This window comes from Ammospiza caudacuta, chromosome 20, assembly GCF_027887145.1.
Source record: "Ammospiza caudacuta isolate bAmmCau1 chromosome 20, bAmmCau1.pri, whole genome shotgun sequence".
Classification (NCBI taxonomy): Eukaryota; Metazoa; Chordata; class Aves; order Passeriformes; family Passerellidae; genus Ammospiza; species Ammospiza caudacuta.
Window position 1 is genome coordinate 10,520,399 of NC_080612.1, and position 14,134 is coordinate 10,534,532.

Genomic DNA, 14,134 nt, shown 5'->3' on the forward strand with positions numbered 1-14,134 from the left:
TCATCGAGCTGCTTGAATGGGGCTGCTCAGAGCCTGGGGAAGGCCAGGGAGCAGCTTGGCTCCTGCTGGAACAGCCTGGCTGGGGGGGCCGGGCCCTGCTCCCTGCCTTTGGGCACTGTTCCTCAGGGTCACCATCATAACCAACAGAACACTTTTCCCCTCCCCAGTGAAGGGCAGCTTTGTGCTCCCACGGCAGGTTGGGATGTCCCGCTGGCACCAGGGCTTGGTCCCCATTCCAGGATGGGTGACAGGGTTGTCCCTGAGCCACCAGGATGGCAGGGACCCATCGTGAGGCTGCCCCAGCATATTCTGCAGTACCAGCACCATCTCCTCACTGTGATTTTCCCAACCACCTTTGCCTAAATCCAGCCTGGACGGATTAGAGGGAAAGGGCCAGAGGAGCCCCCACACTGGAACAGGTTGTCCCCCTCCCTAAACACACAGCCCATTAAATTGCTGCTCATCCTGAGTTTTGTTTATTCCAAAATAATCCTGCCAGCCTAACTTTAGTCACCACTCTTCCCTCCTCCTGGTGAAACCATTTCCACCTTGCTGCTCCCCCTCAAGCAGAAATACCCACAGAGGCAGCATCCCCTCTCCCCCACCGAATAACGCCCCAACGCCTCTCCTCACACCCTGGGGGCGTTCAGAGCCCCTTCCCCGCCCGCGGCACCGGGAGCGCGGGGGAGGCCGAGAGGGGCCGGGCCCGCCCCGTCGGGGCCGCGCGGCGGAGCCAGCAGAGGGCGCCCCGCGCCCGGCCCAGGGCCGCGAACCGGCACGGGAACGGGAACGGGAACGGGAACGGCGGAGGAACGGATGGGGAACGGATGGGGAACGGATGGGGAACGGCGCCGCTCCTTCCTCCGGGGCCGCGAACCCCGATGGGAACCGGGAATGGCTGAGGAACCAAAGAATGGAGGCCCCGCGACGGCCTCACCGGCCTCGGGGCGAACGGGGGGATTTAAAGCCCACCGCTAGCAGCGGCCCCATCCCCGACAGCACCGGCGCGCCCGGGTCGCTCCGCCACCATCCCGGACGGCACCGGCGTGCCCGTGGCATCCCTTCCCCATCACCCTTTCCCCATCATCCCCTCCCCATCATCCCCTCCCCATCACCCTTTCCCCGTGCCCGCCGATGCCGCTCCGCCCCGCTCCCTCCATCCTGCGGGCAGCGCTCCCGGTCCCCGCCGCTCCCGCAGCGTCCCCGCAGCCCCGGCGGGGCCAGCCCGGCACCCGGGAAGGTCCGTCCCGGTGCCTCTCCCGCCGCACCCGCGGTGCCTCCGCGCCCCTCCCCGCGCACCTGCCGGCCCGGGAGGGGCGAGCCCCGACGGGCAGAGCCCTGCGCGGTTCGTGCCCCGCGCTCCGCGGCCGCGCAAACCGGGGCGTTTCCCTCTGTCCCCGTCGGTCACGGCCGCTCCGCGCCCCGCGGAAGGGCAGGGGCGGCTCCCAGCGCTGCGCACCTGCGGAGCGGCGGCGGCCCCGACGGGGCGGAGCGGCCGCGGGAATGAAACAGGCGGGAGCCGGCAGGACTTCTCCGAGTAGAGGCTTTTTTTTTTTATTGAAAGATGTGAGAATTCATCAAAACTGAACAGACAGATACCCGAGTAACCAGCACGTTGCAAATCATGTATCTTTTTATTTTAAAACAAATATAGAGCACAGTCCTGTGATATTTAAATTTATTATACTTTTTTTTTTTTTTTTGTTCTGGAGTGAAAAATAAAAACCTGAGGTTTATTCCTGCATTCTCTATACCCCGCACTGTAACAATAGTTTAGTTAACTTTTGGATTCGTTAGTTTATTTTTTTTCTTCCAAAAGTCCGTTAAAGCATTGAAATCTTAGTTTTAATAACTCCAAAAATTGTTTTATCAGTGGCACATGATTGTCCTAGAGAACAGGCGGGATAAACAATATTTTAAAACACAGAGAAACCCTATCTCCTTCAATCACAAAGAGCTAAATAGTTTTCATTTACAATATATATGTTCATGTAAAATGAAAAAAAAACCGAAAAAAAACTTAAATGCGAGGAGTTAAACTCTAAATATTATATACACACCAATGTACAACTCTGAATAAATTAATACCAATTTGCATATTCTGGGATCCTTATAGCTTATTTACACAAATTACCATTTATTTCATAAATATCTGCCCAGGTACCCACGAGGCTCCCCCCGCCGTGCCCGCCCTGCTCGGCGGCGGCTGCTGCCGAGGCGGTTTGGTTTCCATCTTCCTTTTCTTATCTCTCTTTTATTTTTATTTTTTTTTCTTTTTAAATTATTTTTTCCTTCCCCCTCCCCTTGCACAGATGAGGGTTTGGCGATGAGGGTTCGGCCCTTCTCGCCCCTCACCGAAGCAGGGGCCGCCCCGTCCATCAGGTGTGTCGGTACCAGCTCCTCACCCTGCCCCTGGGGCGGGGGGCTGGGGGGTCCTGGGGGCTCCGCGGCCTCGCTGGGGCGGGGGGAGCCGCTCCCAGCCCCCCCAGCCCAGGGGTGGGCGAGCCCCGCGCTCCAGCTGCTCCCTCCGGGCTCTGGGGCGGCGGCTCCGTCCCTGCGCTCGCTCCCAGCCCTCGCTCTCCGCAATAAATATTTATACTGTGCTGTACAGAACGCCAGTGCTTCTCCGCCCCGCCGGGAGGGCTCGCTGCCCGCCCCGCCGCTCACTTCGGGGACTCCCTGCCCGGGGACAGCTCCCGCTGGCTCTCCAGCCCGCTCACCAGTCTCTGGATGTTCTGCAGTTCATTGAGCGACTCCTTCAGGGAGCCCTTGGGGGAGGCGGCGGAGCGCTGGGCGCCCCCCTTGTGCAGGGGCGGCTCGGGCAGCGGGCTGGGCTCCCGGCTGCTGCCGCCGCCCTTGGAGCCCTCGGCGCTGAGGCTGGCGGGCAGGCCGGTGGTCAGCAGGTTGGTGCTGGGCGGGATGCCCACCGGCAGCTGGTAGGGGCTGAAGCGCAGGCGGGGCCGGCTGCTGCCCAGGAAGGGGTTGCGGGACAGCGGCCCCGCCGCGGCCGCAGCGCTGGTGGCCGGCATGGCCGAGGCGGCGGCTGCGGCCGCTGCCATGTAGGTGTAGGGGTAGGGGAAGAGTCCGCCGAAGGTGGGCATCGGGATTCCCTGAGGAGAGAGAGAGAGAGAGAAAGAGCTGTCAGAGCTGTGCTGCTGCTCTGCTGCATCCCACCCTCCCCCCAAAAAAAGCCAAGGCGAAGATGGAACAGCCCAGTGTCACCCTAAGACCAGAGTGTGGGGGTATCAGCCCGTTCCACACAAAGAGAGGGGGTACAGCCCCTGGCACCCCATCCCGAGCCAGGCTGGTGCCACCGAGCACAAACCCCTGCCTGAGATCTGCCCCATCCCCTCCCCGCACGCTGCCTGAGCAGCATCACAGCCCCTTAACCACATTAAAACACATTGTTAAGCAGGATGGATAAATTAGGGGAGTTCAAAGACATCTTTATGTGTTCCACCAGAGGAGATGGGAAGGCAGCACCAGGGCAGGCGCTGTGGGAGCCCTTCAGAGCTGACAGGAAGACAGGGAGCTGCTGGATGGGGACAGCCAGGTCAGGCAGGGCCACAGCTCCTGACTCTGCCCTTGACTATGGAGGAGCCATAGCAGCTGCAAAAAATCGAGATTCCTTCTCAAATCAACCTCAAAGCCGCCTTCAAAATGTCCTCCACGTTCTGCCTGTGCCAAATCTGGTAACATCTCAGAAGTGTGTCCCCCCTTGTCCCTGTGGGCTGCAGAGGGCCTGGGGGAGGCTGGGGGCACCAGCAGCTCCTTCCCCACAATGGGGCCACGCTGGATGTCCCCACACTGGGGGTGACACTGGCCGGGCCTGACCTGCACCCCCAAAGTGCTGCGCTCACTCAAGGGGTGAACACAAAGAGGAGATTCCAGAGCCCAGCTGGACAGCAGGGATAGGGATGGGGACACAGGGCTTACCTGAGAGGCCAACATGTGCTGGGAGAGGTGGAAAGGGAAGGGGGTGGCCGTCCCTGCTGCGCCCGGGGCGGACGAGAGGGCTCCGTTCTCCAGGCTGCCCCCGCCGGTCACCGAGGCCAGCAAGTGTCCCATGCCCATGGCCGAGAAGGCGCCGGGCGCCATGGCAAACTGTCCCGGGTGGATGAAGAGGGGCTGCCCGGCGCCCAGCGGGCTGAAGAACTGCTGCCCGTGGAGGCCAGAGAGCGCCAGGCTCTGCAGGTGCCCGGTGCTCAGGTGCGGGGGGCTGTCCGTGTGCACCATCAGCGGCGCGAACGCCTCCTTGCCCAGCCCGCCGCCCTCCGTGTCCTTCTTGCCCGGCTCCGTCTCTTTCCTCCTTCCCTCCACCTTGTCCTTCTCCAGGCCCCGTGCGCCGAACAGGCCCTCGCCAGGAGCCTCCCGGGGGGATGCCCCGTCCTTGGCTTTCTCCGGGCTGTGCCTCTCCTTGCTCCGCTCCTCCGGGCACCGGGGGCTGCCCCGGGGCGTCGCGTCCTCGGCGCTGGGGCTGGCTGCTGCCACCGGCCGCTCCTCGGGCACCTTCTCCGCCTCCGTGTCGCTGTCAGCCCCTGGCTTCTCCTCTGCAAGGGGATGGAGGGGCACAGGTCAGAGCAGAAGCACCAGGGGAGGTGACAAAGGGGTCACTCACAAGAGTCCTGGTGTCAGGAGGAGGTGGGACAGTGAAGCCGCGATCGTTATTTATGGGAGAGACTCATTTTGGGGGTCCTCGTGCTATGGTCACTCTGGAGGATGGGGATTAACAATACCAAGTCCTGTGGCCGTGCCAGGCAGGAAAACCTGTTTGATGGAGAAGCAGAACCTGTCCCAGCATCGCTCCCCTCAGCTGCACAGTCCGAGCGGGCTGCAGAGAGCGGGCACTGGGCAGCGCGGGAGGAAATGCTCCTGCGTGTATTTAATTACATGGAGCTGATTGCCAGCGCACCGTGGATTTATTCCAAATGCGCAGGTTGAGACAGGTTAAAGAGGCAGTTTTAAGGCTGGGAGTATGGTACAGACTTCTCTAAAAAGGGCTTTAATTTAAAAAATCTCATTGAGCTCTCAGAGGAGGCAGGGGATGCGAGGCGAGGGGAGCTGAGCCCCTGCCTGAACGGCTCCACTAAACGAGAAAAGCCTTTTGCTGCGGGTGAGGTGAAGCTCTGCAGGCTGGGGCAAATATTCAGGGAAGCCTTTGAAAGTGGAGAGGGGTGTAATAAACCCTCCCTGCAGCTCGGGTGAGGGGTTGCAGTTTTGATGAAGGTTTGCGGGGAATGGAGTTGGTGGAAAGTTTAAAGAGCAGATTGATAGTGCTGCGAGACAAAACCCAGCATCAACAACTGCAGCGTGGGAGATGCTGGTTGATTTTCATTTACCAGCCTGAAGCCCTGGAGTTACAACATTTCTTTTCCTCTTTCAAATGTACTAATTCTTTTTCTTTTCTCTTTTTTCTCTCTTTTTTAGGGGAGGGTGAGATTCCCATGGAAGGAAGGAAGGGCATGCCAGGCTAATGTGGTGAGCACACAGGGTGCTTTGCCATTTCTTCTTGTATAATTTAAATACAAGAAGTATTATATCCACATCAGGTGTAAGAGGATCAAATATATATTCCAAAGAAAATACATAAAGAGAAAAACGTGGCAACTCGCGAATGCCATTTGCGTTTCCTCTGATTTTATCTTTTTGAACCCTGAGCTCCGCTGTGCGCATCCCCATCTTTATTTTCCCCAATGTTTTGCCTCGCTGCCCACAGGAAATCAGCACGAGCAGGAGGTTTGGGGACATTTGGGGACCGCATCCTGCCTTACCTCTGCCGCTGCCCTTGAGGCGCAGGGGGCTGGGCAGGGCGCCCACGGGCGAGTGCAGGGCATCGCGCACGGCCGAGGGCTCGCACGACGAGGCGTCCGACTCTCCCCCGTCGCGGTCGGGCTTGCAGGGCTCCTCGTACATCCGCAGGGACGGCAGCGAGAGCTGCTTCCTGCGGGACAAGGCAGCGTCGGGCCCGGCCGTGCCCCGCGGGCGCGGAGCCGGGGGGACGGGCGCGCCCCTTACCTCTTCTCCCGCCGGCCATTGCCCGTGTCCCGAAAGCCCTTGGCGAAGGGGTTGTTATCGATTTTCAGCTGCGTGATCTGAGGGGCAGAAGGAGAGAAGGGGCCATGTGAAGCCCCGGCCGTCGGGGAGCGCGGGGTGCGCGGCGCAGGCTGCGGAGCCCGCGTTAACACACCGCACGCTTTATTAAAAATGATGCTGAGGTTTGGCCTTGAATTATTAATAGCGTCTTAATGATAGGAAGTTATTTTTCACGGCCCCCCGGAGGGAAGATGGCGACTGAGCCGCTCGGCGCTGGTTAAAAGCTATTCTTATCCCTGCCTGCCACGGGCTGCCGGGGCCGGCGACACCAGGGCGCTCAATAATGCATGGCCCTGCAACACGGCCCCGAGAGGGGCTCTGCAAAGGGCCCGGCTGCCCGGCCCCGCCGCGACCCCCGGCCCGAGCATCCCCCGGCCCGAGCATCCCCCGCCCGACGGCGCCCACGGCCGGCCCTAGCCGAGCAGACAGAGTGCTCTTTAATCGATTGTGACTCTTCGCCATAAACTTTACGAGGGAAACAAGCCCACCAGGACCCTCAGCCAGAGCTGTCAATTAGCATCAGCAGCCAGAGCTGGAGGTGGGGGTCAGCTTTTGGGTTAAGACACACACACAACGCTTGGAAGGGGACGGCAGAGGCTCCCTGCTCCGCATGGTGCTCTGCCTGCTCACGGAGTGACACTCGCTAAATCATGAAAGCAACTAAAATTAGCTTATCTGCCTCTATTTTTTGGCTCCTGCAGAGCCCTGGGCACCTCCTTGGTGAGGCTGCCCAGGCCTGGTGCTGCTCTTCAGAGCCTGGGCCTGCAGCAGAGGCTCCCAGGGCCCAGAAAGGCGCAACAAACTCCACGAGGGAATTATCGATAGCAATAACAAAAATACTGACAACAGCATTAATGCTAACACTAAAAACAGCCATAATAATACAAGCAGTATGAGGGTGCATCCTCCTCTGAGGGCTTGGGGTTTAACGTTTTCAGTGTTTCTGCTTCTTGCCCTGAAATATCCTCGCCAACACGCACAGACAGAAAAATACCCTGATAGAGGGTAAGGGATGGGACAGGGGAGGGAACGGGGAGAGGGGCAGGGATGGGGACAGGGATGGGGACAGGGATGGGGACAGGGATCGGGACAGGGCAGGGACAGGGCAGGGACAGGGCAGGGACAGGGCCAGGGGTGCCCGGCCGTACCTTGTCGTTCTGGTAGGCAGTGACGGCGATGAAGTCGGTCTCGGGGAACACGTAGGTGCGGAAGGTGCTGTAGGGCAGCTTGAGGATGTCGTTGGCCCGGACGATGTGGAACCTGGGCTGGTACTTGTGCATGGAGTTCAGGATGGTCTGGGATGGGCGAGAGAGAGAGCACAGCCCGTGGCTGCCGTCAGCCTCCAGCTCCCTCCCTAAAAAAAAAACCCTTTTCTCCCGACAACAGCCCCAAAAAACACTCAAATTCACCATGCCGGCCGATGCCAGAGAAGGAGATTTCTTATTTTTTTTTGCTGATGCCATTGCAGGATCTGTCCCGAAAGAAGGAGGTCAGGGAACGCGGGCAGAGCAGCATCTTTGCGGGTGTTAAGCACGGCAATAAAGCAGCAAAAGGGATCTCCCAGTTTTATTACAACCCTGCAAACGCGAGGCGACTTTTCGACACGTTTCTCACCGCTTTTCATATTTCCGTCCTTAAAAATAAATTACTATCCCTCGCCACCACAAAAAAAAAAAAAAAAAAAAAAAAAAAAAAAAAAAAAAAAAAAAAAAGTTGAAAGGCTCTGGGTGAGTGTCGGGGGCAGCAGGAGCCGGTGCCAGCCCCAGGCAGCGCCTGCGACCTGAAAGCAGCGTTTCACCACGAGCCATGGCAAATTTATGTCTCGGAGCAACGCTGCAGAAGGAACAGACTTTTTTTTTTCTTTTCCAGCCAGGTGTCTGAAAGCCTCGCCAACACTCCAAGCCGTTCTCTACTCTTTCGTTTTATTTATTTTATATTTTTTTTTTAAGTTTGATTTGTTGTTTTTTTTTTAGTAAAACCCGAATTCCCCGTGATTTGGCTGAGGATTTTTGGAAGCGGCTGAACACCCCAAGCCGCTCCGACCCCTGGCCCCTCGCTGCCTGCTTTCCTGCACGATAGCTTTTAAATAATTCTCCAACCTGCTGTGGTCGGGCTGAAATGCAGAATTCACTGCCCAGAATTCGGAGAGGGACGGCGAAAGCTTGAGTAATTATTGTCAAATAACGTCAGCCAAATGGCTAAATAATTATCACTTCATTTCGGTTTAGAAGGTAATAAAAAAAAATCCCCTCATTTTTTTTAACCCAAGCAATAATCACCTGCTGATGAACTGTCGGATCGGTGTTATATTGATATAATCTAGATGGGATTTATAATAAAAATGGTGCAAAAAGTCTCATTCAGGCGTGCAAATCTGCATTCCTTTAAAAAAAATAATCATCCCTCTCTGACCAGATGGGCACTGGCTAAACCCTCATCTCGCAGATTTAACAGTCCGGATTTTGGACAACGACAGACACCAGAAATCTTTAATTGAAGGAGGCGAACCGTTAAATGCGCTGAATCAAACTAGTTTTTCACCAGTACAAAAAAAAGAAGATATTTTTTAAACTCCTTCTCTATCGATTTACCTTTCTGGCTATAAATAACCTCGCAATGTATTATTTAACAAAGACGCTGTTTCCTGCCTTAAAAGAAAAAAATAAAAGTGAGAGAGAAAAAATTTAAAAAAATAGAGAGAGTGGAAAAATAGAGAGGAAAAAAATAAAAAGAGAGAGGGGAAAGAAAGTTCTGCGGGAGATGCGGAGCTGCTCGGAGCGGGGTCCCGCAGCCCCCGGGATTTTACCGTAAATTACCGCACCGGCAGCGCTGCACGATGAACTTTCCCTTTATCGCCCCAAATGCTCGCTCGGAGGAAGGAGAGCCGGCTGGGGCGCTGGGATTTCCCCCTCCGAGCATTCCCGCAGGATCACGCTCTGACCCTGCGCCCGCGGGTCTCTGCAAATGCCAGCGCTCCCTCACTCACTCCCCGCCGCCTTCCCTTTCTCTCTCCCTCTCTCCTTTTCCTTTCTCTGTTTGTTTTGGTTGGTGGCTTTTTGGGCTTAATTCCTTCGTTTTGTTTTTACCTCCTTTAGGTGATGCAGACACCATCAACAGGGATACAAACAGGGGCTTTCTGTGGCAGATGGTGCCAACGATTCCAGCGCTTCTCCCGCCTGCGGGCACCCAGCGCAGGTGCGGCCGGTCCCGGCAGCGACAGCCCCGGCCCGGCCACCGCCCCGTCGGGGCTGCGGTCCCCGCACACCCACCTCCCAAAATTCCTCTCCCAAAGAGCCTCCAAGGCTGGCAAGAAGCAGCAGGACAGGCCGGGGATGCGGGAGCCAAGGGGAGCCTGAGGCTGCCCGCAGCTCAACCCTTATTTTCCCCCGGAGAACCGGAGCTGCCCCTCGGAGCCGGGCAGGACCAGGGGCTGCGGGACAGCCGGGGCACCGCAAGGCCCGGCCAGGCCCCGCCGCGCAGCCCGACACGGCTGGAGGAGGCTCTAAAGCCTCACGGTTTCTGCAGGGATATCACGGACAGACCCCGCGCCGGGCAGAGCCCGCTCCTGCCCAGGGACCCTGCCCGGGGCGCTCCGCTCTGCCCCGCAGCCGCACTTACAAAGCCGTGCTTATCCGAGATGTTGTTGGTGAGCTTGAGCTTGTGAAAGGCAACAGGTTTGGCCATCCACTGCTCCCCCGTGGCCGGGCTGTCGGGGTGGATGTACATGCGCTTGGGCATCTCCGGGTCGGCCTTGCCAGCCACCATCCAGCGGGAGTTGTGGAATTTGTACCGGCAGTCGTCGGCCGCCACTATATCCATCAGCAAAATGTACTTGGCCTTCTTGTCCAGGCCGCTCACCCGCACCTTGAACGGGGGGAACATCCTCCTGCGGAGAGACCCAGAGCGGTACCGGGCTGCCCCCGCCCGCCGCCGGCCCCGCCGAGCCTCCCGCACCGCCCGGCCCCGGCCGTGCTCCCAAACCTCCATCTTTCAGCTCAGCTCGCTGAGGATCCCCAGCCTTCCTCCCGTCCCACCTCTTCTCATCCCGCTGTGCTGCCCACACCGTGGCAGAAAGCAGGGGAAGAGCTCAAAAATCCCATTTCAAGAAATAAGAGGAGAAAATATATTCTTGTTTTCCTCTATTTCTCTGCCCTTCGCCGAGCCGCTCGCTCGGCACCTCGGGCTGCCTCCCCCGGGCCCGGGGGCCACGGGCAGGGCCGGGGACGACCCCGGACGTAGGGAAAGTTTGGCAGGAGGGAAGGAAGCTGCGGGAAGCCGCGAAAACAACGGGATCGGGGGGTTCCGAGCGCTCAATTAACGCGCACGGATTTAATTTGGGATCGCGCTCGGAAAAGCAGCAATGGGAGGCGGAGGGGAGCGGTGACGGGAAAACTCGGAGGAGCCGGGGGGGAAACACCTCCGAAAAACTCCAGGGATCGAAACTGCCCGCGTTAATTCACGGCAGGGATGGGGAGCGGGATGGAGCGAGGGGCGAGGGCGCTGCGCGGCCGCGCAGGTGCGGAGCGGGCTGGGGGGGCTGCGCGGGGCCGGCTCTCACCTCCCGGACTTGGTGATCACCATCTCGGTGCCCAGCTTGTGGAACTGGTCCCAAAGCTCTTTGGCTTCCAGCGTTACTTTGGGGTCGTCCTCGACCTCCTCCTCGGGTTCCAGGCTTTTGAGCGAGCGCAGATGGGCGGCTTGGTGGTGGTGTCCCAGGGCCGAGACGTGCAGCCCGGCCTCGGCCGCCCCGGCCAGCCCCGGGTCCGGCATGGGCTTCGCCAACGCCGCCGGAGGCAGAGCCAGAGCCGGGAAAAAGGACGGCTGGGCGGCTGCGAGGAAAGCGGACATGGGGAAGTCAGCCGGCCGGGGTGCGTGGAAGGGGTGGTAAGCCATGGCAGTCCCTGGGAAGGCTGGATCTCTCATCGGTGCATCCACAAATCCAGGAGAAAAAGAGGGATTCCCTTTACAAAAATGCTGTGTGTGTGTGTATTTGTTGGGTTTTATTTTTTTCCCCTCTCCTGCCCAGCCAACTCGCTCGAGTCTCTGGAAGAGGAAGGAAAATCAACAACACACACACACACTCTCCAAAAAAAAAAAAAAAGAAAAAAGAAAAAAAGAAAGCATAAAAAAAGAGGCGAAAATCAGCCGAACTAGATTCGGGATTAAAAAAAAAAAAAAAAAGAAAAAAATATAAAAAGAAAGAAAAAAATAAGAAGAAAAAAAAAAGGAAAAGCGAGGCAGTTCCCGGCTCCTGGGACTCCCGGTCTGCGGAGGGGAGACAGTAGGTCCTTATTTTTTGTTGTTGTTGTTGCAGCGAGGGAGAGCGAGCGAGGGAACAAGCCCTCCCAGGAAAGTCCTTCCCGACACTAAAATAGAAACAAAAGCCGGGCCGGGCTGCGCGGGGCTGCGCGGGCGCGGCGGAGCAGGGGCGGCCGCGCTGCCCTCACACCCCCGCGGGCCCGGGCTGCGCCCCGGCGGGGCCGCGCCGGCTCCGCGCTCCGCGCTCGGCGCTGCGGCTCGGGCTGCTCATGGCCAAGGGAGCCGAGTGGGAGCGGTGAGATCTTGTCCTGATCTCTGTAAAACTGTGACTATCTCACATGTCCTTCCTGCTCTGATCCGCCCGCTAATGAGCCAAGCCCCCTTGATTGCTGATTTTACGCGTTTCAGACCAATTGTGGATCTGCATAGGCGGGGTTTTGACAGCTCCGGCCAAGCTCCGGGCGCGGGGGGGCGGGGGGCGCGGAGGGAGGGAGGAAGGGAAGAAGGGAAAAAAAAAAAGAAAGGGAGAAAAAAAAAAAAAAAGAAGAAGAAGGTGTCGGAAGCATCGGCAGTAAGAAAACATGTCAACAGAATAAAATATTAACCAATGACAGAGAAAAGTGCTCGAAATCCCACCCCCGGCTCCTTTCCGCATACCGGGTCAGCCCCGGCTGCGCCGCCGGTGCGGGGCCAGCGCGGAGCCGCCTCGGCGGAGCGGGGAGCGGAGCCTCGGGGGCGGGGGGCGCGGCTGAGGCCCCCGCCGGTCTGCGCGGGGGCGGCGGGCCGGGAACGGGGGGAGAGGCCGGGGGAGCCCGGCGGCGGCCGCCTTACGACAGATCCTGGAGAGCGGATCGCGGTGGGGCGCGTCCTGCCCGCCGCTCCAGCCGCGCAGAGCCGCGCACAGCCCGCGCAGAGCCCGCGCACAGCCCGCGCAGAGCCCGCAGAGCCGACGGGGCGGCCGCCGGAAGCGCGGCCCGGCGAGAGCTGCGGGCGAGGCCCCGAGCCCCGAGCTCCAGGCGGGTGAGTCGCTCCCAGGGGTCGCCCCCCACCCTGCCCGCAGCCGCCCCGAGCCGGAGCGGGGGGTCCCGCCCGCAGCTCCGCGCCCGCGGAGGAGGCGCAGAGCCCCAGACCCCGCCGTCGGGGCGCGGCGGGTGCGCGGCCGGGGCCAGCGCGGCGGTGCCCGGCCGGAGGGGCTGTTTACCCGGGCGGGGGGAGGCAGATAAGAGGAGGGGGGACACTCCGGGGCTGTTTGCTGAGGGATTAGGGCCGGTCCCGCCGCGCCGGGGCCCGGGGGGGCGGCGGGCGCGGTGGGTGTCCCCTCGGAGAGGCCGGTTTGGAGATCTGCGCTGATTAACTGAGGGCTGCGGTGGCTGAAGAGGGCCCTGGCGCCAGGCGGCTGAGCCCTCACAATAAAGACCCGTCTCTTGTCACTTCATATTTACCCCCAAATCTTCAAAAAGCGCCCTGCCATCCTTCCAAGGCTCCTGCCCCCGCCGCCTGCGCTGCGACCAGGCGGGACGGGGGGGTGGCGGCCGGCCCCCTGCTCTTCCCCCCGGCCTGTCCCCCCTCGTTCCCGGGCCCTGCCGCTCCGCGGGTGCGCAGCGAGGCGCGGCCGCCGCCGCTCGGAGCCCTCGGCGTTCTGTGGCGCTGCTCCCCGCGCAGGGCGCGATGCGGGGACCCCCGGGTGTCCCCTTCCCATCCCGACTGCTCCTCTCTGTTCCCCCGCCCCGATTCATCCTGCAGGCAGCGCCCCCCGCCCGCAGAGCCCCATTCCCATCTCCATCCCCATCGCGGGGATCCCGGGGCCGATCTCCACCTGCCCCGGCCCCGCGGCAGGTTCACCTCTGCCCGCGCCGCGCCCCGGGGGGGTCCCGCTGACCATTGAACGGGCAACGGGGACTGAAATTTAAACCCAATTTGGACTTTGCTTCCTCGCCGCCGTGGAAAACTGCTGACGGCAGCTTTGGCAAAAGTGGGCTTGCTTGAATTTTTTTTTCCCCCAATTTCCCCCCCACCCACGACAAGGAAAAAGTGGAGCCTTTCCTTGCCTCGGGGCGATGTCCCCACGCCGGGACGGTTCTCCCGCGGACTCCTCGCCCTCTGCTCCGCGGGAGGATCCGGGGCCGGCCCTTCATGGCCTGGAGCGGCCGCGTTTCCTCGGGGAAAGGTCGCCTGTCCTCGGGCCACTGTCCCGCACCGCTGTAACGCCGCAGAATAAAACCGATCCAGAGCAGCCTCGGCTCCCGACCTTCCCTGGCGACGGCCGCCGGTGGGGCTGCGGGATGGGGGCGAACGGGGGGCGGGGAACCAACGGGGGCCGGGAAACAGCGGGGACCGGGGAACAACGGGGGCCGGGGAACCAACGGGGGCCGGGGAACCAACCGGGGAACCAACCGGGGAACCGACTGCGCTGCCACCCACGCGGGCCCGGACACCACCCAGGAGCCCGCGCCCATGGACGGGCCGTGCCCGCATCGCCCGTCCGTGACCGGGCACCGGGCAGGGACAGAGGAGGCACCGGGCAGGGACAGAGGAGGCACCGGCCTCGGTTCCCGTCCCGAGGGCAGCCGTGCAGTGTCCCCGCTCTGTCCCCTGTCAGGGAAGGTGTTCCAGCCTGCCCCAGGTCAATGCAGCGCTCGGGGCCGCCGTGCTTGGCTCCTGGGAGCCGTCCCGGTCCCCAATCCCCGCGCCGGGGGTATGGAGACCGGGCTTGTCCCGTCCCGGGATCCGTCCCGGGGATCTGTCCCGGTCCAGCCCGGGTAAACCGTCCCGTCGGGCCGCC

The 14,134-nt window shown here is 60.5% G+C and overlaps 1 protein-coding gene across 1 annotated transcript; it reads right to left on the reverse strand.

The window, feature by feature from the left end:
- Positions 1–1,591: 1,591 nt before the first annotated feature.
- On the reverse strand, positions 1,592–11,127 carry TBX2 (T-box transcription factor 2). Its single transcript, XM_058817772.1, has 7 exons — positions 10,652–11,127; positions 9,712–9,979; positions 7,242–7,388; positions 6,016–6,092; positions 5,772–5,941; positions 3,937–4,550; positions 1,592–3,110 (listed from the first exon to the last, which is right to left on the reverse strand). The coding sequence occupies exons 1-7, from the start codon at positions 11,014–11,016 to the stop codon at positions 2,664–2,666; spliced, it is 2,088 nt and encodes a 695-aa protein (XP_058673755.1). The 5' UTR covers positions 11,017–11,127; the 3' UTR covers positions 1,592–2,663.
- Between the last annotated feature and the right edge of the window lie 3,007 nt (positions 11,128–14,134).